The 27,798-nt window shown below is 33.3% G+C and overlaps 1 protein-coding gene across 7 annotated transcripts in view; it reads left to right on the top strand.

The window, feature by feature from the left end:
* Nucleotides 1-27,798, top strand: part of LOC128999158 (adenomatous polyposis coli protein-like) — a 172,968-nt gene that overhangs the window by 23,883 nt on the left and 121,287 nt on the right. For 3 of the 7 annotated variants that reach the window (XM_054425533.1, XM_054425529.1, XM_054425534.1), the window contains exons 4-5: nt 3,836-4,418; nt 8,046-8,505. In XM_054425533.1, the coding sequence (XP_054281508.1) occupies nt 3,836-4,418; nt 8,046-8,505 (1,043 nt within the window). Of the gene's footprint in view, nt 1-2,480; nt 2,609-3,835; nt 4,419-8,045; nt 8,506-24,228; nt 24,366-27,798 lie in introns of those variants that run through there. The other 4 variants (XM_054425530.1, XM_054425531.1, XM_054425535.1 and 1 more) reach the window with 3 other exon arrangements.

Here is a 27,798-nt window from a genome sequence, read left to right as displayed (position 1 = left end):
TAAAATTATCTCCATAACCTTAAATCTTGCAACAATGCTTTAATACACAAAATTGTTTTTTTAAGCTGTACACAATGGTTATCAAAACATTAGGCATTAAAATCTTTTAACAGTAAAATTAAAAAACACCTATTTTCAAAACATTTTCAAAACACCTTAAAACCCTATTCCCATTACTCAATAAATTTTATGGAGCTCTAAACATTAATTCCAAATTTCATAAAAATTGGACCAAAATTGCTTTGAGTTATCGTATTCACAGACCATTATTTTAAGGATATAGAATAATTAAGCCATAAAATGGCATTGGGAATTCTAATATCAATGGCAAGTATAAATTTCACAGAGTAAAAATTACATTAATTGTAAATATTACTTAAATTTTTCGGCCAAAGACATTTGCAATGCTTATAAATCAAGCATCAACATTTCTAACCATTTATGAAATGGCGTATGTAATGCAATAGAACAAGTAGGCAAAGTATTTTACTAAGAAAATAATTCACAAATTGTTTACTTATTAAATACATTACTCTTTACATTTCCTCACTACTGATTTTTTAGTAAACTGTTTTTAAAAGATCCTATAGTTTTTACATATACACACCCTTTTAGCCACAGGCCTAAGACCAGTGAGCAGTTTTACTGTAGCAATGTTAAGTATGAACCTAAAACAACCAGATTTTTTATGAAGTGGAATTAAGTTTGCTTCGTAAGTTTAAAGATGGTCTGTCGTCAGCTGTTCACACAATGCAATTGAAGAGAAATCTGGGTTAGAGAAGGTTGATCTGTTCTAAGATGACCTTGAATGGCCGAGAGAAATCAAGTCACCCAGAATCCCTTTCTTGAGTTAGTCGCTATACATTTGATCTGATTTTTTTATTCTTCGCCTTTCTAGTTAACCAATGAATTACAAAATTAAATTAGCCTACAGCAACTGTAATATGGGCTGTTAGGCTTTTAAATTGATTTATCGTAAAAATAGAATATGATTAAATTTAAATAATTTAAGCATGGATGTAAATTTTATAGCCAAAACTAGAAGTACAAATTAATTAATTTTTGAATGAAAAGTGTAAAAGTGCCTGTTTTTATTTTAGCATTTACCTATTGCTATTTTTTATCTTCACAATTAATCGGAATACATTTTTTAACTTGATTTGTATTATGTTGGGATGTCAATCAAATTTGAACACATGCACATTAATATAAAACATCTTTTATCATTATTAGAAATTGTTTTTTTTTCTGGGCCAACCCTTAATTTTAATAACCACTTTTTGTCTGTGAGATGACGTTAATTTTTTGTCATACTGCATCATTTTTAAGGCTAATTAATTTTATAAAACATACCTTTTGTAGCCTACATATTATTTACCTTAAATTATCTCCTAAAATGACTTTCTTCTTGTGTTGTTTTAAATAAGAGTGACAGCTGTTTACATTAGATGTAATACTCTGCCTACACAATAATTAATTTATAATCCAAAAAAATTGCAATTTCTCTCTAAACCATTATGTAGAGCTTAAAAAAATAAATAATTTAGTATATTGAAGCGCTGTTGTATACCTAACGGTCACAGGGGAGATTCTAAAAAAGTGTAATTTAAAGTTCCCATGTTATTCTTCTGGAGAAAATTAAAACTGTTGTAGTTTACTTGTTTATGGGTACATGTCAATCAAATTTGGCAAATTTAGACTATTTCATCCTATGCTATTGACATATGGTTAAAAAACACTTTTTACCTTCCCCATGGCAGCAAACCTAAGGACTCGTTAAATCTAATGTTATTTAAATTGGGAATAAATATGTCTTATTTATGGAAATATTTTAGTAAAAATGTAATCAGACAAGTTGAAATTTGCTTAGTCTGCAGGTTTGCTGCGGCGGGGGTATTTAATTCTGTTATATGCATTATTTTTCCTATTATTTTTGCTGAAATCTTTCAATTTTAGTAATGGCCATCCTTATACCCTGGCTGACAAAAATTATTAAATTTGCTTTAATCCTCTTACTAAATTTGTGTTGGTTTTTCTTTTGATCAAGTGTACTCCCCTTCCTATCCTTATGGTTGAGTTGTTGTATTCAGTACAATCCCCTTTCTTTATTCCTGCTGCTTTGTTTTTTTTGTTTTTAGTTATAGCCATCCTTGGATTTCTGACGGTTTAATTACTACATTAAGTTTATCTTCATTTGTATCCTTGATGATCTATTGTTCCATTCCATGTAACAACCCATATCCTTGTTCCCATATCCTTGATCGCCTATCGTACTATTCCTTGTAATCCTCTTACCATATCCTTGATAGCCTATGGTACTTTTCCTTGTAATCCTCCTCCATCATTCTTGGTCTATTGTTCCTTCCTACGTAATCCTCTTTTCATATCCTGGATGGTTTACTGACCTATCCCGTACCATCAGCTCCTCAGTCCCATTTACTCCTTGTTTTTCCAACCTATCTAATGTAGTGGGGTTTTAGATGAGAGGGGATGACGTTGCCAGTCTCCAGCTATGAAGAGTTGCTCACTAGAGTTCGTAGTTTAACGCAGGAAACTCGCCTACTTCAACGGCAATTGGACACCCCCCTTTTGGACTCTACTGACAACGGTAATAGCTGTCTTCTTGAAAAGAGCATTACGTTAAAGAGAATCATTTAAATAGACTAAAGCACTGGTTTCTCTACCAAACTATATATGTTAAATCTTATCTTTGACATGCCGTATAATCTCGTTGCTTGATGACGTATTCCACTTTGAAACTCTTGCTACGAGGTGAATGACTACAAACAATTATATTTCCTAGCTTATAAAAATAGAATGATCTCATGGCTTTGAGTAGAACTTCCTTCTATGTAATTATCTTTTGTTTCCTTAGTTTAGACTTGCAACTTAACACATTTGCTGCGGCTCGTCATTAACAGTACCGGTGCGTCGCAGTGTCAAACGAACCCAAATGCCGGGCAATTGGCTTTAAAATATCTCAGTCTGACAAATCAAATAATGTCCTCGGCGAGAGCCTGAGCCACACTGACTGGGCGAACACTGCATTGCACGCTGTGTACCCGGTGACTAAGTCACCTTGTACCACGGTACGCCATGCGTCACTAGAGTCCCAGCCGCAGCGACTGTGTTAGAGTGGGCCATACCACCTTGTTAGGTGATATCACAGCTAAGAACCGTTGGTGATTCTTGAGATTTGAATGTGAGCCTTCACATTCAAAGTCCTGTCCTCCAACTACTTTACCGCCTTCCTACAAAGGTTGCACCTAAATGCCCCACTTTTGAGGCAGTGGACAACATTTAAATTTAACTTTAAATGTTCATTTTTTTTACGGATCAAAGTCTACCAAAATTTAGTACAAGGTACCAGTACTGTATATAAAAAAATATCAACAGGCTACTGGACATGATCAATCATATTTATTGACCATGTATACAAAACTTAAATGGTATGTAGTTTTTTTTTGTTTTTTGTTTTGAGGGGGAGAGAAAATTTAATAAAAATACCTAAACATTTGTTGGCATTGTTAATTTAAGCATAAAAAGGGGTTTTTTTTAATGTTAAGTACCAATTTTTAGATCAGTTATATCTCTATAGCTTTATATAAATATCTAAATATGGCAATAGTAGCATATGTTGACGATACTTCTAAGCCGGTACTATATTAATGAGAAAAAATTAATAGGAGGTAGGCCTATAAAAAAATCTACAGGTCCTACTATACACCCTGACAGTGTTACCTGTTGTAAAAAAAAATAATCATCGGTACCCTCAATGAAACCTATGCGTTTGTTTATTAGAGAGTACGCATTTTATGGTCATCTATGATTTCAGATCCAGACGTCTATCTCGGAGACAGAATCAAAGAAAGTGTATATCTTCAAGATATAGTCAAAAAAAGAGAAGAGAAAAGAGAAGAGAAAAGAGAGAGAAGAAGAATTAGGAGGAGGAGAAGAAGGGAAAGGGAAAGTCAACGGGAAGAAAAAGAGGCTGAAAGAAAGAAACAGGAAAGAGAAGCAAAAGGGGAACGAGAAGGGGAAAATGCACCAGAAAACAATGAAGACATTGCTGGAGTAAGTGGAAAAAATGCACAAGCAAGTGGAGAAAATGCACAAGTGAATGTCAATAATAATAAAAAAAGAAAACGTGTTAATGAGTATACTTCAGCCGAACTTGATGCGCTTATCAGATCAAGAATTGAAAAAAGTTCCAAACTTATTCGAGAAAGTACTGAAGGGGAAATTGAAGAAAGCAGAAGACGACATGGGTTATTAATTGGCAGACATCTTACTACAGCAAATACCACAGAACCTGTTAAAGAAAATATTGAAGAGAACACCTCAGATAGCGACTCAGACAGCGACTCAGACGGCAGTTATATTTGGAGCAAATCCGCAACCAGTACCGACTCTGAAATGTAAGCAATTTGGAAATTTCTTCATAAACCAACATCTGCATATATTTCTGTCTCAGCCTTTAAACTAACACCTAGGGGCCACACATATTACGTACCACACTTTTTCATAATTTTAAACCCCCTCCCCCATGTAACGCTCTGTAATGCTTGACCCCACCCCACCCCCCTTGTATTATGTAACTCGATCGCAGTAGACTTTAATAACAGCTCAAGCATAATTTTAGAGGAATATCGATTTAAATAAATCATTAAACTTTTAATTCCTTTTGTTTAGTCATATTTTTATAATAAAAGCAATAATTGATACAAACAAACAAGATTGTTCCTAATAATGTTGAATAAAAAGATATGAGGATGTATATTTTTAATAACTAACTGATTTAGATATCATTTTGATTATTTTTGCATTTTTATAGAAGAATGTGTTGAGCCAAACCCCCCTCCCCCATGTAACGCTATGTCATACTCCCTCCCCCCCTTAAATGTGTTACGTAATATGTGTATGGCCCCCTAGATATCATCCCTACTGGAGAGTATTATCATTTGATGATACCTAAGGTTCAGAGTAACCCTATCTAAACCTAGAGGTTCTTGGTAACTGGACAGATGGGCTTAGTGAATAAAAACAAGTATTTACTACTTTCAAAGGAAACTTTATACGAGAAAATACTTTCAGCTTATTACTTAAAAACAAATTTATACAAAAAACTTTAAAGTCATAACGGGTTTCCCCATGTGCTGTTACGTGGTATGTGTTCACAAATTTGTAAACAGCACAGCTGTAGTCCGTATGAGACTAACAGTTATAACAGAAGTTATACGTTCATTAAAAGGGCGGTCCTAGACCTTTTGGGAGAGGGGGGGGGGTCCGGGGGCCGTTTTGTAAGCTATTTTGAGGCAAACAAAAATAAATTAACCTACCTTGATGTACAAGCTTTCCATTTTGAAATTATTTAAGGTACCTACAATAATTGTTTTTTAATTGACACGCAAAATGTGAGGTTTTTACATTATTGAGACGTGTGGATTTTTACGTGTCTTTAACAACGTAGGAATACCGCAATGATACAATACATTCAATAAAAATTAAAATTAAAGAACATAATTTATCTCAAAATTCATGTTTCTGGCCCATGGACTAGGTTTAGAAATTTAACATGTCTGTGGGAGGTATCAAACTTGACACCTTGGAGGAGTTCGAGATTTATAATGACGAACAGTGTAAGAACCACATCCTTAAAGAACAATTACATTTCGGTCTCGCTCGATTTTCAACACAATCATAATTTCAAGAACAGCTGATCGAAGATCTGATAACACCAGTGATTAATAGTAGAGGAGACGACGTGACATAGACCTCCAGTCTGCTACCAACCCCGCGCCGCGCCGGACCAAATCAGTATTATGATAGCGCTATCTAAATGTTTATTGTGTATTCATACCATTTTAATGTTTTTGTGTTCGTGTCGTCCGTTTTTAAAATGTGTTTTTGACGAGTTGCAATTTTTGAAAATGTTGTCTTTGCAACGAAACATGTAAGCTGATGAGCAATATTTTTTGAACATTATTGCCACCAGGACTGATGTACGAATGATATGATGATAGGTTACGTACCTTTTTATTCCGTCTCCAGTCCTTAATATAGTCATGGACATAGTGACTAGTTTCGGGTCAGAAATGACCCATTTTCAAACCCATGTCATCAAATTGGTTGGTCTATAAATCCGACAGAAGATTAATCGTTGGACTATTTGACGGAGATATGTAACAAACCTATTATTGTAGAAAAATTTATCTTTCACAGAATTTATGTTTTTGTGATGGACTCTTGCATCAAGGTTGTACTTTTTTCTAAAATTTTGCTTACAACTTTGCCACTAATTTTGCAAAAATCACTTGAGTAATACATTGTATATAAATACTTTTATTGCACTATGACAATACTAAATTAATTACATGCATTTTTCAACAAGTAAACTCAAACAAGTATTGTTTACTGATAAATTTATAGGTTTCAGAGGGTATACTTCCTTTAACAGGCTTTACCAACAAGTAGGCCTACAAGTGAACTCCTGCTTATTCACTTCTGCTCAAGTAAATAGTCAAATTATGAAAATTTGAGACAAGTAAACTCTTTACTAATTTTTATTCACTCAACCCATTGCATGATTAAGGTATGTGCAGGCTTTTTTACTTTTGCTCTAAACTGTTTGTTCTTGAAGGTCTAATATAGCGGCTTAAACATAGTTTATTAAAGGGTTGTCTGTAAATTAAGGTCTGCACCGAGCTCCTGTCTCATACAAGCAAGTCAGTTGAAATTTCAGACCAACCTGTTTTTTCTTGCTATATCCACTACTATTCTAGCCAACCTTATGGGATCATAAGTCAAAACATCTTTTATCTGAACATTCAAAAACCTTTGCAAAGGAATTTGATGCTCCCGCCAAGTATAAACCATGTTCTGTGATTAGGTTTTTATTATAAGGGTTTTAATCCCTGTTGATTACTGTTGCCAGTTGACATGTGTGTACGCTAAGAAGTGTTTTGACATAGAAAATTTGTACAGTAGCTAAGGAAGTTTAAAGATGGCCGTACAGATTTGAAAAACAATACTAGGAGCTGGTGTTCGTTATTTCAACCTAAACAAATGTCTCGAGCGCTCGTGGTGAAATTGAGTCTAAGACAATAATAGGTTTTTTACATACCTCAGTCAAATAGTCCAATAAATGATATTGCTCAACGGCTTACATTTTTGTTGCGAAGACAACATTTTCAAAGCTTGTAACTGGTCAAAAACACATTTAAAACACAGAAAACATTAATATGGTATGAATACACGATGGACATTTAGATAGCGCTATCATAATATTGATTTGGTCCGGCGTGGCGCGGGGTTGGTAGCAGACTCATGTAAGACATGTAACATCTAAGCTGTTGAGCAATATCATCTATAAAACCTATTATTGTCTTAACAATATAGTCCAGGGGCTGAAAACATGAATTTAGAAATTGAGTCTTTCGGGATCTTTGTAAAATTGTGAACATCTCCTGTGGTCGCTGAAAAAACATGAGGTGTCCTACGGTTGCGGTGAAATCATCATCGTCTCCCATAAACTCAATCACACACAATCTCCACCGACACTTTTGCGACCGTGATAAGATCGCTCCAAAATCATGCCTGTCTCATTCATCCAATGTAAATGCCTGAGTTGGGCCTAAAATCTAGTTTCTTTCCAAACCGATTTCTCGAGCTAACTTTATTCCCGGCTTTAAACTTTCTAGCATCTTCCCGTGCCGCGTCGTAGTGTCCGTTACTGGCCAGTATCTTTGTACATATTGTCAATCCGTGTTTTCGTGTTTCGTGTTTTATGACCTGTCTTTGTGATTATCGACGACCTCAATTTGAGTGATATTGACATTTTTTAACCGCCTGATGATGGGATTTTAATCCCGAAGCCGGTCGCCTAAGAGCCACTAAGCATAGTGAAATTAAACTTTTGGAAACCCGCAGACCTTTGTTCTGAGACTCTTGCATGAATAAGATTGTTTTGGTTCCTCATTTGAGAATTAAATCTGAGAAATGTTTGTTTTTTATTTTTAACTAATAATCATGTTTTTTTTTTATAGATCAACCTCTCCACCAAGATCTGAATCACCAAAATCTCTTCCAGGAACATCTCCAAGAGCCCCTCCAAGTGCATCACCAAGATCACTCCTAAGAACACCACCAAGAACACCTCTAAGACAACTTTTAATGTCGAGTTTAGGCAGCACACCTAGAACTCCGAATACTCCAGTTGTAAACGTTCTTTCTCCGGAGGAAATTAGAAATATACCGATGCCTCCGACGCCTCCGTTTCATCAGAATGCTCCGATACCTCCGAGAACCCTGTCGTCTCCGAGATCATCGAATCCAAGTGTTACATCGCATCCAAGTGTTACATCGCCATCTAACTTCTATTCTCCTTTGGATCCATCGTTTCTTATTTCTCCAGAATCTGCATATAGTGTCACCTCATACACTTCACCCTCGTCTATCAGTACCATAACGCCATATTCGCCTCCCTACGACTATTCTCGTTCGGAGGTAAGTGTTTCATGTATTTTTATTCATGCACGACGCACTTGTATTAATTGTGTTATACTATTATCCTAAAACTGCTACTATCTCGTATTCCCGTGTTAAATTTCTGTTTGTTATATTTGAAGTTAAAAATTGTACAGGATAGTGAACGAACAAAAAAGTTTCAAACACTCAATTTCATATCAATCCGTCCTAGTTATCTTCGTGCAAGGATTAGCGAACTTCATTGTATGCCAGTTTCTACAAGTTCCTAGAGTTTTCCTTTCTTAAGATAGACCAGTTCTAGTCATATTTGGTAAGTCTTTCCAAGGCTTATATGGAAAACCTATAAAACTTAGAAATAGTTGTTCTAACTCAAACTGAACAGAAATATATGTAATGACACCAATAAAAAAAAAAAACAAAAAAGCAATCGGTTTACCCAACTATTACTCTCTACTACAAGAAAATAGTACATTCCATGATAAATCTAGAAAACTAATTGATTATATGCTGTCATTATTAATACTATGATGTTGCAATACGACCTAATACTACCTAGACCAGGGGTTCCATATTTTGCGGTCACGACGATACTGCGATCGCGACTGCACTGTGAACATCTTTTCCCGTATCAGTAAAATTTCCGTGATATCTCAAGTGATCGTTTCATGATTTACTTATGATGTTACTGTAAATGAAATCCATCGGAACGCCATCAATGAATTGAGCCTTGGAGATCATTTTAGTCCTTGGCCCATCAATACCGAATTCAAGAACAATTCTTGCTGCCTTGGTTGGCTGGATACCCTGCTTAAATACGTGTCGTACACCTCTCTCACACTTTCCACGTTTTTCCCAATAAATAAAATTAGCTTACAATAAATGAAATGTGCCTAGTGATACAGATCTCCCAAGCTAAGTGAAGCTCTGAATTGAAAACAATTCTAAGGATCAGGACAACAAACTTGAACTCTAATTTGGCTAACCTTAAACTGGCAAATACCATATCCTCACAAAAGAATTGCTGTTAATTTTAACTTCACTCTCCTTGTAAACTCAACATAAACAATTGTCATTTGTCAATTATTGTTACAGTAGACTCCCTCTTATCCGGACTCCTCGGGACCGAGGCCAGTCCGGATAACGGTTTTTCCGGTTAAACCGACGTCCCCAAAAACTCGTTAAAACGGACCATTTAAATGCATACTGTATACAGTATTTGATTTAAATTTAGGAGAACATTGTATTTAGACACATGATCACTTGTCTCAAATCTTTCCCACGAGAACAGTAGATTTACTTCCTGCAAATCTAGTCCGGTTAAACCGATGTGCTGATAAAAATTGTCCGGTTAAAGATATGTCATTGCCACCGAGTGTAGTCCGGTTAAACCGATGTCCGGTTAAAAGGTGTCCGGATAAGAGGGAGTCTACTGTATCGGCATTAGAATTAAATGTTCAATCGAGTAAACTAACTTAGTATTACATAAAAAATATTTGGTGTTGTGTCATCCTGTGTTTTCATCAGTCCAACTTAAAAACTTAATAGAACAAATACTAATATCATGGAAAATATACTGTAATTTTAATTTATATTTAAATTTCGTATGAATTTGAAAAATCAACCCTACTTACATTATTGACAAAGTATAAATATGACAAACACAGTTTATATAACCATAAATAATTATGTGAGGTTGGTAAATTATTTTGTTTGGACACAGTATCATTCACACAAAAACATACTGAATTTTAGTTAATCAAAAGGTTATACAGGGCGATTGGTACTCTGTGTGACAAAAATTTTTTGGCGCAAGTACAAAGTAAATGAAGTGTGATGATGCATATAAGAGGTTCCAAGTCTAAAAATTGGCTTACGAAAGAATTATTTTTAGTTAAAAATATAACCAACCATGTTTTTAAACTTGATGCAGCGATTTCTCAAATACCTGTAAAAGGATTGAGTAGATAATGTCATTTTTGTGTTCTATATTACTTTGGTCAGTCCTTATCACCATTTTGGTTTTCCTTGTTTCTGGTCAATATCTGATTTTACTGTTGTTTCCACTTAAACTCTACCTTTCAAAAACAACTTTCTATGTAAGCCTAAAACTAACTAGCTCAAACAAAAGACTTAATTAACTTCAATAAATAAATATATATCAATAAATGACATGCATTAAATTGTTCTTCACTTTAACAATAAAATAATAAGTAATTTAATCAACAATATCTAACCAGATTTAAAATGGATTACAGAGATAACAATACAACAGTAAATAACATGCATTAAATAATTTACCTTTACCGTAATTATACAACAAGTAATTCAAACAACAATATTCAACCAGTTTTAAATGGATTCATTGAGATGACAACACAAAAATAACCAACGTGCATTAAATGATTTTAAAACTTCAACAATAATTAAGTGATTTAATAAACAATATTTAAATGGATTCATTTAGATAACGATGCTTAATCCTAGATGTCAACAATTTAAAATTAGTTATATTTTCTATTTCAATTGGCAATCTAAAAAAAAATGTTGGAACTAAAGTTTTTCTAACTCTTTTTGGCTGTTTGTGTAAAGGACAATGTAAAACAGTTTACATTATTTGTATCTAAAGTTATTTTTTACTTTAAATTCATTTGAGAAATATTAACACGTTCGCTGCAGTGTATCAAATGGCAGGCGTAGCCCCAGTGCGGCAAAGCCCGCAGCGTCAAAGAAACCCGATTGCCGGGTGATTGGGTTTCAAATTTTGTTCAGACGAATAGCAAATAACGTGCGGAAATGTCCTGCTTTACGACGAGAGTCGATCTAGCTCACTAAAACACCCACAGATAGCAGATCTGCCTGGAACGAAGCCGGTCCCATTGTGATTGTATAGGAGGGAGAGAGATGGGACAATAAGTTGATTTTAAGCTGGGGATTTTATGGGGAAATTTACTACCAACCTACACCACAACAAAAATTCACGCCAAAGTGGTATAGGTCCACCTTCGACCGACGCTAGAGCAAAAATGAAGATATACGAAAGGTATTGCCGAGCGTTCCCGATTGGGTACGGACGCACCCTAGGGATGCCGAGCACCGTACCCGATCGGGAACGGCCGCACACAACGTGTTAATCTAGTAAAGTCATATACTCAAATAACATATCCATTAGTAATACCAATACCTCAACTATCCTATATCCGAGCTAAGCGCTTGCTAACAAAACATTAGAGTGAAGCACAGTCATAATTTTTTCTATCCTTTTTGTAAAGTTTTTATTTGATTTATAGCTGTGGGTGATGCTGAACCTCATAATCCTTAGCCATATCTAATACCTAACTCACACATTCCTGAATATATGATTTTAATTGATAATGTTGGTAATGGTAAAAAAATCTTTTAAATAGAAAAATTTTGCGGCACAAACTCGTGGCCTATTTGTTAATGTCATTTGTAAATCACATTTCATATTGTGGTCGATTGTTCATCAAACTTGCACCGTACAGCTCATACAAACTATTAATTTTTAGGTATTTCAATAGACAACATATACCTTGCAGCGTACAGTTCATACAAACTATTAATTTTTAGGTATTTGAATAGACAACATATGATTTTGATTTTATTATTATCAATATTTACCATGGTGGCATGGTAGCTCAATTGGCTAAGGTGTTGCACTGACGAGTGTAAGGTTGAGGTCTTTCTACATGCGCAGGTTCAAATCCCGTACATGCGCAATCCATATTGTTGTTTTTTGTCCCACCTTCACATCCTAGGATGCTAGGTTCATGCCCGTAACTGTTTTACACACAACTTGACACTAGTCCTAGAGGGTTTTGGCATTATCACATGGATAAAATCCGTTGGTGATTTGCGGGCTTTCAACCTGCGACCTCTGGCTCCGAAGCGCCGAGCTCTACCTTTAGACAAGCTCTCCTCAAATCCATTTTAAGCTTAATTATATGTGTAAATTGGCTGGTGTTGAGGGCACACCTTAAATAAACGGTGTCCTTCTTGTGTGGAAGTTGACAGGATTATGAGTTTAATAGGTATTGTACATAACTTCTGTTTTGCTTCTTTTTAGATACAAAACAGTTGTTGTGTTCTATAATAATATAGAAAGGGCTAACACTTTTAATAATCATACATCAGTCTAAAGATCTAAAAAGTTTTTAGTGCTGTTTTAAGCCATATTAATGCATTTGGCAGAGTCAATTTTTCTTTTTTTCCTTTTATTTTGGTTGTAAATGGACATATCGTGTTGAATATTTAATTTTTCTAATTGAAATACAGTAGAATTATATTGTCATGTGAACACTTTTTGGGGCAATCAATTTTTTTGAAACAAGTGTGGCTGTTATGTAATGGCTGTGTAATTAATGAAAACACAACCAAACTAAGTAAAAGGATTTCCCTTCAAAGATCTATTTCATATTAATAGGAGTTTTTTGCTGTTTTTTTTTTTTTTTAAATAATTATCCAAAACAAAACCTGTACGGTAATTACTTTGTTTGCATAGAAGTAGCATAAAAGTGGTCAAATATCAAGCAGAAGTTAATATTAGTAATACTTTAATATAGTTTAGACAATTAATAAGTGTATATGTTTGGTATAGGAATAATTTTTCATGAAGAAGAAGGAATGGATATACTTAAGAAAAAAGTTGGTAGCACAAAAAAAAAAAACTTGACAATCAATTTCATATTTCGCCCCTCCAAGGTAGCTTCCTCATAAGGTAAAACAGAACAGAAATCACAAAACTGGTACTCTTTGAACTGGCTAGATCAATATTTCCCATACATAACATAACAATTGCCTCTGATTAATCGGAAAAGTGAAAGAAGTGGGTTCTTGTCTACATCTTATTACTCATCTATTTTTACTGGACTTAATAAACATCTTCACATGAAATTCGATAGCTATTTTTAATATAACAAGATGAAAACTCTAAACTCAACACTTAGTAAGGTGATGCATTCGGTAACATCCGTCAAAAGGTGATTGGATCGAATCACTCCTTAAGCTATAGAATTAGTTACCTTTACATGTCAAATTGCATGTCGTCTCAAGCTTCATACACTGCAATCGTGATCAATGACATGACTATAAACATTACTGATGCTCTACAAATACTACCTAAAATACATATACAATTAGAGAAGGAGTTACTCTTTTTACAAAATTTAAGCGGTTTGAGGGGAAGTTCCCCCACTCTTTTTTTGTTTAATTTATATTGCAGCTGATTGTTGGCTGATTTTAGAAAATCTCAGCTGTTGATCTATTACTCGGTCCTTGTACTATTAATGGTAGGGTCAAGTAGAGGGGGTAGATTTCTTCCCCTAAAACAGCCTAAATTTTGTGAACTCAGTATAGCGCACCTCACCTTTCTACAAGAAATATAAATTGTTACTGCCAAGTTAAGTTAGAGGTAGTTATTTAACCAAGCAAGAATTTTGTTATTGCAGTATGAGTATGGGAAGAATAACTATAATAGTGGTTTAAATACCTGATTCTGGCAATCCAATTGTTGTATTCCACAACTAGTTTCAACCTGCTAATAGGTCATCATCAGGTGCGTACAAGGATGATTTTTCACAAGAATAAGTACGACCTTCATGTGAAGTAATCATCCTTGTACGCACCTGATGATGGCCTCTAAGCAGGTCGAAACTAGTTGTGAAATACAACAATTGGATTGCCAGAATCAGGTATTTAAACCACTATATAGCCAACAGGAATTAATTGTTGAGATTACTCGGAAAAGTTAAAGAAAAGGGTTCTTGTCCACATCTTACAAGCCTCTCTGACTCAATCTACAAAAAAAAAAAAAAATAAAAAAAATAAATAAATAAATAAAAAATAAAACCATTGTTTATCTTCTAATATTGAAACAAAATAGTTAATCACAAATCCTAAAATATACCCTAAAATATGAGATTAACATTTAATTCAAATAGGCACACTCTGCCACCTACATGAAACGCATTAAAACATGTTTTGAATTTTACAGTAGGATTAAAAGTCAACTACAGTGATTGATTAATCACAATTTTCGGGAAAACTTATTCAATCCTCAAAACCAACTTTCCAAAATATTGTGTAAATGCCTAAAAATTTTTACTGGAAAGTATTCACGCTTCGTTGTAGTTATAAATGCCTCATCATTGGCAAAGTTTACGACAGAGCATTTGTTATGACTGCATGCTGCGTAAAATAAATAAATAATAATTTTTCTGCGTTGTAGGAAATAGTTACTCACACTGATATATTTTTATATATCGATCACCACTTACCATCTTTTATGTATATTTACCGTCTTGTGAGAAACAGTATAAGCGTAAATATATGTTTTAAGTGTTATAAGACGTTTCTTTTATTTACTTTCTGCCAAATTTATATCCTCAGACACCAAACATCTTTCAAAAAACAATTAACTACGTAACAATTTCTACTACGTAACAATTTACAACGAAATTATATTTAATTTCTCTCCAAATTAAAGAATAGCAAAGTAACTGTTTTTGGTGTGTCTGGCATCATTGAAACAATAAAACGTGAAATATGTAGCCGCTAGCTACAGCGAATAAGCAAAATGAACCTGCGAACAGTAATTGAAGCTTTTAGCTTCAAATTACAGCTGACGCATTAACCGGCCAAAAAGTCTACACTGAGCCGATAACTACATCCTCGCTCTTAGCGGTGCCTCAGCACTAAGTGGGTTGAACAATCCGTGCCTGTGAACAGTTTTGTGCCAAAGGCAAGACTGATTTAGTGAGTTCAAATATTACCAGTTTTGTTAATACATTCTTTAGAATTTTAAGTGTATTCTTACCAAAGCTTGAAAATTATATACGGATGATTGTTTGCTTAATGATTTATTGTAGAGTATTATATAGTACTCTGTACATTTTTGTTAATTTTATTTTTATTTATATTTTATATATGCAACATATGGTGCAAACAGATCTTTTCTCCTTTTTAACACTAATTTCAAGTACTGTAGTAACTAATGTACCTGTTTCTAATAATAAGATTACATTTCCAAATTTTACTTCACATATTTTTAAGTGTGATGATTTTGTCGAATTCTGGAGGAAATCTCCGTGTGTACTTGATATATATTGATTCCTCAGAAAATATTTAAATATCTAATTGCTTCTAAGTTTTATTATTTTTTCTAGAAGTTTAAAATGTTATAAGACATTTTTGGTTTAGATAATCTTTCAAAGAGTTTTGGAACTGAATTTTTGTTTATTAATTGCTTTCAGGGACGCTAAGGAAATTGAATTGAGATGAAACTGAAAGAAAATTTAGTGAGCTAAGTGTTACCAACAATAACATTATTAAATATCATTCCTAGTTTAACAGTGAGACTTTGAACATAAAATGAATTGAGCTCAGTGTTTCCAATAATAACATTTTAAATATCATTTCTTTTTTAATGTGTAGTTGGTTTAACAGTGCAACTAAGAAGAGACTTTGAACGTAAAATGAATTGAGCTCAGTATTACCAATAATAACATTTTAAATATCATTTCTTTTTAAATGTGTAGTTAGTTTAACAGTACAAATAAGAAGAGACTGTGAACGTAAAATGAATTGAGCTCAGTATTACCAATAATAACATTTTAAATATCATTTCTTTTTTAATGTGTAGTTGGTTTAACAGTGCAAATAAGAAGAGACTTGGAACGTAAAATGAATTGAGCTCAGTGTTGCCAATAATAACATTTTAAATATCAATTCTTTTTAAACGTGTAGTTAATTTAACAGTGCAAATGAGATAAGACTTTGAGCATATAATGTAGTGAGTTCAGTGAATATATCCTTGTTATAATATCCTTTTTGGTTCAGAAATGTGAATGACATTAATTTTAAAAAAGAAAATGTAGTAAACCTTTTGTTAGCAAAATAAAATTTAAAAAATTTCCACATGCGTAATTATTTAGTTAGTTTAGCAGGGTGACAGTAAAAATAAGAACTTTATTATTTTAATTTTTATAAATTGTTTCCATGATTATGTTTTAGTACATTCCATAAACCTAGATGAGATGTTTTGTTTAAATTATTATGGAACATATTTTTTCATTCTTATCTGTTCAGTTGATTTTGTTTGTTAAAAAGTTCCCGTTTTTATTTGTCACTCTGTCTATAATTTAAAAAGCTTACAGAAAACCGAAATTGGCGAACCAAAGGAAAAAGTAAGTTTTAGTTTAATTGTTCTTATGCAATAATTTTGCTGCGATTGTAGGAGTCGATGATGATTTGTTCACGATTGAATTAGATGCAATCGATTTCACTGGGACTGCGGGGGATGGTCACAATGATGCCACGATCACGGATTATGTTGTTATGATAACTGATAAGTTTACACCATACAAAATTTATTACTACTAATGATTTTCTACTAGCGACCATACAAAACATGTGCTATAACACAACATTGGTATAATGGGTTTTTTTTCTACGACGCTAGGCACGAGCCTGGGATTGTTTTACACATTACTTCAGGCTAGACCTAGGGGTTGCGGTATTATCACTTAGATAAAATCCATTGGTGACTTGGCGGGAATCAAATTCGGGACCTCAGGGTCTTCAGTCCCTGAATGATAACTAATGTCCATTGTTTTATGGAATTTTGCATACATTTTCCATTGGATATTAGTAAAACACAGGTTTTACCTGTACTAATCCATGTAACCAAATAACCCTATTGTCACAAACAATGGACCTAAAAAAAAATGTTTTTTGAGTGGTCTAGGCTAATACAAGTGAGTAGTAATTTTTTCTAATTAAAACAAAAAAAAATTATGTGTCAACAAATGATAAAAACACATAAAAACCAAAACAATGAAAATTGCAACCGACTCATCACTAATTAAAATAAATTATATCTTGATCAGCATTGTATGTGTCATTAAATTTACAAAAAGTAATTTAAATACGTAGCTAAACCCAACACTTGAAGTGTTATTAGACATATTTTATTTACTTTCTGTAGTTAAAATAAAATAACTGTACTTTACACAATTTTGTACTGTTGAAAATAGCGCCCAAGTATGGTGGGTGGCTATGGCTCTAATTTGGTTTGAAAATAGAATTAAGTCTATTATAGAAAAGTGTTTAGAGTTGTATCGTTATAAAAAAATCATTTAAGAATAAAAAATTTGTATTACAAAGGTAGTATCAGATTATTGAAAGAACTGCAAAAATTTCATTTAAGATTAAAAAAAGATTTTACAAAGGTAGTATCAAAAGAGATTGTTGAAAGAAATGCCAGGTAAAAAATAACCTTTAAAAAGCCATTTAAACAATAGTTTTGTTAGCTTGCCTTTCCCTTAGTCCTAGTTTATAGTATAAATAATTTTAAAAAGGCAGGGGAAAAAGGATAATGAGTTAGGCAATACTAGCTTGCAATTTAATAATTCGATTTAGGATAGCGATTTAATTATATGTCCAACGATTCTGTCTAGTGATGTATCGAGATGTCCATACTCAGTCTAAAACTATGTATCCGAAGAAGTGTTGCATTACACGATGTTGGATCTCAACAATTTTGGGATTCAGGATTTTGGCTTCAACAGCAGCTTTTTGCCATCTTCCTCGGTCTTCCATCACTTCTTCCGTAACATTCATTCTTCTCATGTCTTTTCGGACTCGGTCCCACCACCGCAATATCTTATATCTCGGTCTGCCCGGTGGTCGCCTGCCAGGGCCGGCGAGGGTCATCACGGCCCTCTGAGCTGAGCTATATCGGGCCCCTATTTTCCTGATTTTGTGTCCAGCCGCCTCTTTGCCTTTTTGTTACAAATACAATACTATATATTGATACAAATACAATACTCGAATATATCTAAAATGCATGTTAGTTTGACTATCATGCTCACAGTTGCAACTTTATTCCAGTCAAAAATTACTAAGTGAACTGGAAAACTATGCTAAAATTTTGTCTTTAGTCAATTACATGTACAGAAAATATTTTAAATTTTACCGGGCCGGGCCCCCTTCAGAACCCAGGGCCCCAAGGGTCTGGCCCCCCTACCCCACCCTCTAGCCGGCCCTGCCTGCCTGCAGGATCTGCGTCTAAAACCACTCTTAAATTTGACTCCCTTGGTCTTCCGTATATGTGTCCTGCCCATCTTAGTCTTTGGCTTTTGATTTAAGCTATGATGGTCCATAAAGATATCCCTCAATTCTTTGTTGGTTCTTATCCTCCATATTCCATCTTCTACTATCGGTGCCAATATCCTTTTAAGTATTTTATTTTCAAAAGTTATCAGTCTCTTTTCATCATGTTTGCACAATACCTAGGTTTCTGATCCATACATAACTATAGGTAATATTATTAGTTTCATAGACTTTCATTTTAGTTTACTTGGAGAGAATTTTGCTTTTTAGGATGTTTTGTAGAGACCAGTAGCATCGGTTGTCACTGAGAATCCTTGATTCAATTTCTGTTTCTTCTGTATTGCTTTGGTCTATTATTACGCCCAGGTACTTAAAATCAGTCCATCTTTCAAAAGAATATGAATCCACTCTTAGAAGGGAAAATCCCGTGGCGGTTTTCTACTTACTATTAGAAACTTAGTTTTGTTTTTGTTTGTAGTTAAATCTACTTTTTTAGATTCTTTGGCCAGTAATTTTGCTAGTAGTACATATTTTAATTCTGTATTTGTATATACAGTGGTTGATATGTTTTTAATACAATACGGCTGCAATTTATTTCAAGAAGAGTCATCTTTCTGAAATTCTCTGATTTATGTTCAATAAAGTGGCAAAAAGATTATAGTCTTAACAATATAAAGAGGCAGGTGGTTCATAATCTATACATGAATAGCGACATCCCAAAATCATTCACATACAGTAGAAGTGTTTTACTCCGGTCACCTTTGGGACTGCAGGCATAGGATTGACAAAAAAGGTCAAATGATCAGATAGGCACTGCTGGGTAGCTGAGTGGCTAAAGTGCTCGCCTAACAATCAAAAGGTCGCTGGTTCAATCCTGATAAAAATTCAGTAGCTTTTTGATGGTTCAAAACCGGATGTATCCGTTCCTGATTATTGGGGATTAAATCAATTACCCTGACTGATGAACCAGCCGGTCTTAGTCAGTAAGAAAGCTACACAGATCATCTCACACCATTCTACACTCATACTTCACTCATATTTGGGTTAAAATACGCACCTAGGTGGCGTCCCCATCTCAACGATTGATTATTATTGATTATTATAAAGGTATTGTAAAACCAAATATTTTATATATTACAGTTCCGGGGCTACAACAATGAATTTTATTTTATGTTATATTTTGTAGAACAGGTATTTTTAATATGTTTATTTGCTATTACAATTACATTAAAAGCTCACAAACTTGACACCCGGTAACTCAAAAGTCAACAACTGCCAGGCTGCATGCAAAAAACATTTATTGAAAACAGCTGTTTTGCCACTGTGTGACATAAATATGTTTGATTCCAAGATTTGTTGTTTATTAATAACAATATCTATTCCCATTTATAAGGATACCTGTAGCTATTGTAAATTGTTTAATAAATAAATAATTCAAAGAATACAACTTGTAACGTGAAAAAGTATCTGTTATAAAACTTATCAATCGCTAGTAATTTTTCAAACTGGTAAATTGGTGTTTGGTGTAAACTCATATTTGGGTTGAAAAATGCACATAGGCTCCATCTCAAATAATTGATGATTGTTTAACACAAGTCGTGTATAAAACGTTATCTACCGTAAAATAAGTTTTAGAGGGAAATACCACTTAGTAGTATACTACTACCCTATGAAGATGAAGAGGCTCCTTTGTAGGGTTGAAATATCAAAATATTTGTGTTGTGAACCTTTTTGTGTGCTTTCAACTGCCTGTAAATATTTTTTTTTGTAAGTTAGATATGCATCTATTATCTCTTAGTAGCAAATTAATAATTTGTGAATAAAAATTAATGTACGTTAAAGATGTGTATATGGACAATTGTAAAATCACACCAACCAGTAATCATTGTGGTCTAATGGGTAAGGATCGGTTGTGAAATACTTAGATGATGTAGAGAAGAGAGATAGAATAACTAGATTACTGTGTGAGATGAGATTATGTTTTAATTAACTCTTCCACCAACTAACGTACTGCTGGAGTTGAGTAATTAGTAGTTAACTAAACCACTAGAAACCAGAGATAGTATATTCCTTTCCGTAGCTTTTCGGTAATAGGTGAAATATAATTTTTTTTTCTCGTATTACTTCCTCGGACGTTTTCAGCCGCTCGCCATTAATAGGAAGACAGGATCAATTATTTACTCGCTCCAATATTTCAGACGATTTTACAAAAATAATCGTACTACCAAGGTACTAAATTATTTCATGATAAAGCCGTTAATTAGGAAGTCACAATTATTATTATTTCACTCGCTCATTCTAACAGTCCAGTGTTACAAAAATAATCTATTTATACTGCAATATTATTCCAATCGGTACATGGTTGGTGGAAAACATGATCAGCGGGATAGTTCTTTCATTCGTTTGTTTAAACATTTCAGATGATATTACTAAAATAATAGGTTATTCCCACTAACCTATTACCAAGGTATTAGGTGACGCTTCAGTAATAGTATTAGTTATCCTATTACGTTAAATAACGCCCACCTCTAATAGAAACTTAAGCTTATAGGATTACTTAAGCAAATTAATTTTAGTAAACTAATGATTTGAAATAGATTCCAACAAATTTAAAATTTACACAGTCTATACTAATTTAGAAAAAATCATTATCACTGTATTACTATCACTCATCTCTGAAGTTAGTAGTAATCTAGTAGTAACACTTATATAACCAGAAATCGCTACTTTTAATCTGAAAACTAGAGAGAATAACAAGATTGCTGTTTGAGATGAGGTTATGTTATAATTAACTCTTCCATTAGTTAACTACTGCTGGAGTGGGGTAATTGGTAGTTATCTAGACCCCTCCAGAAACTCAAGCTTTTAGAATCACTCTGTATGAATTTATTCCACTTAATTCTTGATTGGAATAGGTTTAAATATCTTGAGCCGAGCCAAGAATTTATTTAAATTAAATTATTTGAGTACATACACACTATCAAATTATTACACTAATTTAGAAAAAAATATTTTATGGCCAGATACATGGAAATAAATATGACTAAAACTGATGAAAACCGGACATAAAAGGTTTATACTAAATAATTTGTTCTATTGAGACTTTTACTTGCGTTTTATAAAGTTGATGTGTTAAAAGTATTATTCAAATTAATTTTTTAAAGTTTAATCATTACAAGATTAATTCAAAATCATAGGTAGGGAACATAATCCTGTTAATTACATACATTATTAAAATAGCTTCACGCTCAAGTATTATAAATAAAGTGTGCTTTGGATACTCAAATGCTATCATGAAACAATTAACTTGTATACTTATGGGAGGTTTTTTAATTCTAGTGTAAGCTATTTACTTCCTAATCCTGCCCATCCAATCGTATTACAGCTATTTCCCTTTTGGATAAAGGATTTTCATCAATTTTAAAATTAAATAGATGTTTTGTAGAATTATATTTTATTAATATCTTATTACACAAGTAATCTTTGTAGATTTTGACTTAAGTTGGATATATATAGGCTATATATTTATTTGCCTATTCTATCCATTATTATAAATTACATGGGTTATCATGTATTTTTTTACGTAAATAGCTTTTAAGAAATTTCATCCTGTAAAACATCATGAAAGAAAATTAATGTAAAACCATGATAATTTTTAAAAGTTGCATTGTATATTGAAAGAGACTGTGGAGCGAATACGTGTTTTGTTTGTGAATTTTCATCATTATAACATTGTAGGAAACAACAAAACCGTTAGGAAATTTTGTATAACCTTTGATTAATTCAATCAAGTTTTGGGACCATCACAATGAATTTTAATTCAATCAAGCTACTATGCATTATAAGTTGTAAATATTTATTTGTAATTAAACACATTTTTGCTGACAAATTTTATGTTTCTAAAGAAATAATAGAGAGCTGTAAATTTGAAATAGGTTTGCTAAGGTCAATTTAAAAACTAATTCAGAAAAAATGTTTGATAAAATGTGTAGCATTTAAAAATTAATTTTTCATAAATATTGATTGTTTGAAGAATCTCTAATACTAAGAATCGAATCATTGTTACTAGCTTTGATCTAACTAGAAGCAGTTAATGATATTGAGTCATTTTAAATCATATAAAAATATATTAAATCGTTGTAGATGGTTTGTTCCCATCAACATACTGTAATATAACCAATTCAAATAAAATCTGTTGGCAAAACGGCTCAATTTAAAGTGAAGCACGTCACTTTTCTTACTCATGCAATTCGAGGATTGCAGTTACATTAGGATGCTGAGGTTTAAAATGACGTCAATTACGTTTGCTCCCTTACTGACGGCGCAGGGCCTTGCATCGATCCACGCGAGTGTGTGTGTGTGCGTGTGAGAACCATGCAGCCTCCCCATCCAGGAGTTGTTCGCTGCACCCCAACAGAACGACTCTTTGTTGTGATCGTGATTCGGAGTCGTTCCGTTTGATTCTTGCTTAGATTTCTGGAAGTGTGTGTGTTCCTTGAAATTTTTATCTCTCCGATGCCGATGTTATCATTACAGCTGATTACTGGCGTTATCTTGACCTTTGTATCCTCCAGATAACCTTCAACTTCTATCCTGGCCCTTATAAATTAAAACACATTACGGTTCCCACCAAATAAAAATAAAGTATTGTTTATTCAATAATCCAAGTTAAACGATTTTTCTCAGCTATTCATTGGCAGAACAACATAATTTGTTGTATTAAATTAAATGAGTTCATTAATAAAATTTTAAATAATTAGCATATTTTATAGCAACCCAGTATGTCTCCTGATTCAATTAATGACATTGGGAATGTTAAACAATTCGAGTTATTGTAGTCACAAAGTAGTTTTTATTTTTTTCCATCCACGCGCTCTCAACAGGGGGGAATAATAAATTGTCAAAATAGACTTCTTAGTTTCGTGAAGTTTCAGTCCAGGGAGCCGAAATCCCGCCGGAATTAGGATGTTCTAGGACTTATTACATTTTTCAAACTCAGAGACGGATATTAATGTTTCTTCTTAGAGACAGAAAACTCAAGTTTGCACCTAAAATAATTTAATACTCCGCTGTCCCTGCAGAATTTACAATAATGAAGGTTTAGTATGAAATAATTTTCCACAGTTAATAATTAACATTAAAAACATGCAAAAGTCAGAACTATGGATCAATTTCCGATGGTAAAACCAATCAACGTATCCTTGATAAAGACTGAAGTTTTTGTCGTTCAGTGTTTGTGTGAAGAGTTTTGTTGTAAATAAAATACCTTAGGTGTGTTGCTACTCTAGAGGTTTATGTCTCTAACTAGTGCGAAAGGAACAGGTCCAATCCCCAATATATCCAAACACTTTTAGGGATTTCGACCGTTTTCCCTCATAAGATTTTGCGATTAATTTTTCCAAAATATTTCCACTAACAATAATCATGAAAATATAACGGGCAACGAAACGCATTATTTTCCAAACGACAAAAAGAACGGTAAAATGAGTTGGTTTCTCTGAACAACTCAGTGAAAGGAGTAGTTGTTCCCTACTGGTGAACGGTTGCTGTAGCTCCTCTCTCCGCTCCGTATCGCCAGTGTGTAGTATCAGTTCAGTTGTTCTCGTCGTTCGTCGCGAGTTGTGCAGTGCTAGTTCTTGTTCGCTTGTAGAGCTTCTTGTGTGAGTGTTCTCCCTAACCTCAAATTTGTGCTCTGCCACTGTTTACACCCAACGAATGAATCTGTTTAATGGAGTATACGTTTTCAAACGGTAGATTTAGTATTAATTTAGGTGCAAACTGTGTAGGTTTTTTGGTTATTGTTTACGTACCAAACGTAATGACGTGCGTCATATTTACTAGGTTTTTGTTACCAGGCTCAATTTGGGTGGTGTTATGACAGTCTGTTAGAACGAAGTTTAGATCATTGTGAATGACTATTTCATGATTTTTACCCAAACGATGTCGTACTATAGAATAATGTGGTTGTCAATCTCAAAATTTATTAAAATAGTCAGATATTTTAAGGTTTTTATAAACCAGGAAATCCCTTAGTAAAATTTGTATTGAACCAATACAAATGTCTTTAGCTCTTTCAGCCCTAAACTTTTTTCATGATTTTACTTTGTTATTAAGAATACCGTAATGTTATATTTTCTCGGTACACTTATTATAAACCAAACATTAAAACCATTTGATTTACAAGTTTAATGCAATATGCTTCTGCTTATGAAATTTGTTACGATCTAAACGACAACAGGGATGTTTAAGAATTAACAAAGTTAGTTACTAGTTAGAGAACACTGAAAGAATGAAATAAGACAAATCTGTTGATTTTGTTGGTGGTGGTATAAGGTTTAATACGAATGATCAAAACTATAAATCCAAATTGTATCTAAATAAGAAATTATTTACATTTTTACGTAAATGTGAAGTGAATCTTACACATACAATTAATATCATGTACATAGTACGTTTTAGAAGAGGGCAGTTAGGGCAGTCTTTGGTTTGAAAAGAAGAACATCTTGCAGGCAATACTTTATTTCATCACAAATTTTAACATTTCCCTCAATATACATTTTGGAAACTTTGATTCTCATTCAAAAAAAACTTACACCAATACCAATCTTCACTTACACATTCCTATTCACTACGTAACAACTCCCATCTTAAATTATCATCTCATTCAACTACATTTTTCAAGAGACACTTTCATTACAATGGCATTAAACTTTTTAATCTCCTCCCTCCCTCCCTTCAGCTGGAGTCGGACTTGAACAGCTTTAAAAAGCAAATCAAAAAAATACTCTTGGCCAAGGGTTACTACAGTGTTCGAGATTGTGTCGCTGATGGGTTTAGCTAGTTAGTTTTTTTTGTTGTTGTAAGAAGTAATTGATATTGTTTTATTGAAGCAACATTGTCTATTGTTTATTTTAACTTTAGTTCTATTATTTGACATGACCAATGCAAATTTTGTGTCTGTTATTTTGGTTCAATAAATGAGTTATGAGTTATGAGAAGGGCTTTTTCGCCTGAAAATTGAGTTGCCAGTTTCTCATGAAAGTTTTAAATTAATTTTAATTTTATTAGGTTTCTCTTGCAACTTTTAAATTAATTTCAATTTCATCAGGATTCACATTTTATATTAGCCTAATTTTAATTTCATTAGGTTTCACATGTAAGTTTTAAATGAGTTTTAATTTTATTGAAATATTTTTTTTGAAGTTGACAGCACTAAATCTAATATTAAATACCTAAATTTCTGTTTTGTTTTGAAGGTGTACGTCAAATCACCAAATGTCAACGAATAGGTTCCTACATCTTATTTAATTAGAAGTTTAAACTGATTGATGCAGAGACTATTCAAATTTTTAATTGTATACGATTTAGAAATCAGAAATTTAAAGTAATCAGATGATAGATCTAAATTGAATTGTTAAGCAACGGAAAAACGGAAAAACTTCGCGTAAATCTTTACGAGGAGGTTTCATTCTACATAAATGAGGCGCAGGTATTTTCATGTTTACGCAAAAGAAGGGTTTTCAGTATTTTAAGTAGCATAATTCTTCTAAAAACAATAAATAAAATCCACATTTATTGCCCCTTTCGTTCTGCTTTAGTCCGCCGATAGCAAAATCGGTTAATCTTGATAATTTTCGGTTTAGGAACAGTGCTGTATGAGAATCTTTGGCACGGCGCTGAAAATATTCCAAATATAATCGGTAATTTAAACAACCAACATTATACTAGAAACATGAAAAATTGCTTGTTTGGGATTATTACAGAATTTATAGTCTTGGTCCGACAGTATTATAACTTACGTAATAAAGGGCCAAAGTGCAGCTCGGAGGGATGAATTAAAAATGAACAGCCTCAGGGGTTCAACTCTACAGGGCTGCTAAATATTTTACACTCATCGCAGCACACCTGCGTACTCCGGGGAGAGTTGAGTTTCAAGAAAGGGTAGTTTGAGAAAATTGTATAACGTAAATTTAGTCCCAATGCGGGTTAAACTTTCTTTACAAATTGTGGGAACGTGATGAAAAGTGAACTGCTTGAAAAAACTAGGGATATAGTGGGGAAATTATTGTGAGTGGGAAATTTAGGGAATTATTTCAAATTTTGAGGTTATGTAAGCAAAACCATCACTCTAAAACTATAAAGTATCTCGTCGTTAAATTACATTTTTTTAAACATCTATGACATTCATTAGCCTTAAAACCCCCTCAATTTGTATCGTTGCATGAGTCATATAAATAAATGAGCCACGAACCGCTTCTAATTGTTTATAATGTGTTGGAGACGAAAATAGGTTGTTTAATGTTTACATTACGTCCAGCTTCACCAAGTTTATCGTGTATTTCGCGACGCAACTTAGTGTTTACATAGAGTTTATTTTGGACATCAAAGATGACGGTTTTATGGCTTAAACGTGTTCATGAGTAAAAAGTGATTAGTTGAACTCCTTTGTGGAAGGGGATTGCGTAATTTTGGGCGAGTATGATTATTTGTTGTTCAACCCAACGATCCTTACAGTACTCTATGGATTTCATTAATTTCTTTCTTCTAGTTCCTTTTATTTCTTCCACCTACCCAGGAATATGATTGATTTCTTGTTTAACTGTTGACTAATTGTTTATTTATTCTTCATTACTTGTGACATAATCTACACCATTTCAAGGAAATGTTACAATTATAAAAAAAAATATTGGCAATGTAAGTAATGCATATTCCTGTAATCACCTGTATTGTTTAAAAATACCTACTTAGAGTTTCGTGGTTTAAAAAATGCTACTCCTTGCTGTACAAGTTCTAACCCGTTATGGTTTGTCACCAACATGATTAAACATAACTATCAATCAGTAAACAGCTGATAGTAAAAACCTTGATAGCTATTACTCTATTTTAAAATTACTGTCGTGTAAATTGTTTACTTATAAATTATAAATTTGGTGTATCGGAATAACACCCTGGCCCTGTTATCCATGATCGTGGCACTATCATTTTTAAAGATCATGTCGACGTGATCATCTTCCTAGATTGTTGTGACATCGTATCTTAAATCTTGCATTCAAAAGTAATAACAAGTCCATTAACTTGATTCTAGAAAGTCTACAATACCCCTCAGCTTAAAGTTTAAATACGTCGCCACTGTAAATTCAGTATTTATAAATTCTGGACCTTCCTGATCGGGGTAAATAGTAT

This window comes from Macrosteles quadrilineatus, unplaced genomic scaffold (genome assembly GCF_028750875.1).
Source record: "Macrosteles quadrilineatus isolate MER2022 unplaced genomic scaffold, UCM_ALF_1.0 Scaffold_7__1_contigs__length_78375512, whole genome shotgun sequence".
Lineage (NCBI taxonomy): Eukaryota > Metazoa > Arthropoda > Insecta > Hemiptera > Cicadellidae > Macrosteles > Macrosteles quadrilineatus.
The sequence above is the reverse complement of the archived record's forward strand: the minus strand, read 5'-3'. Positions and strand labels throughout refer to the sequence as shown.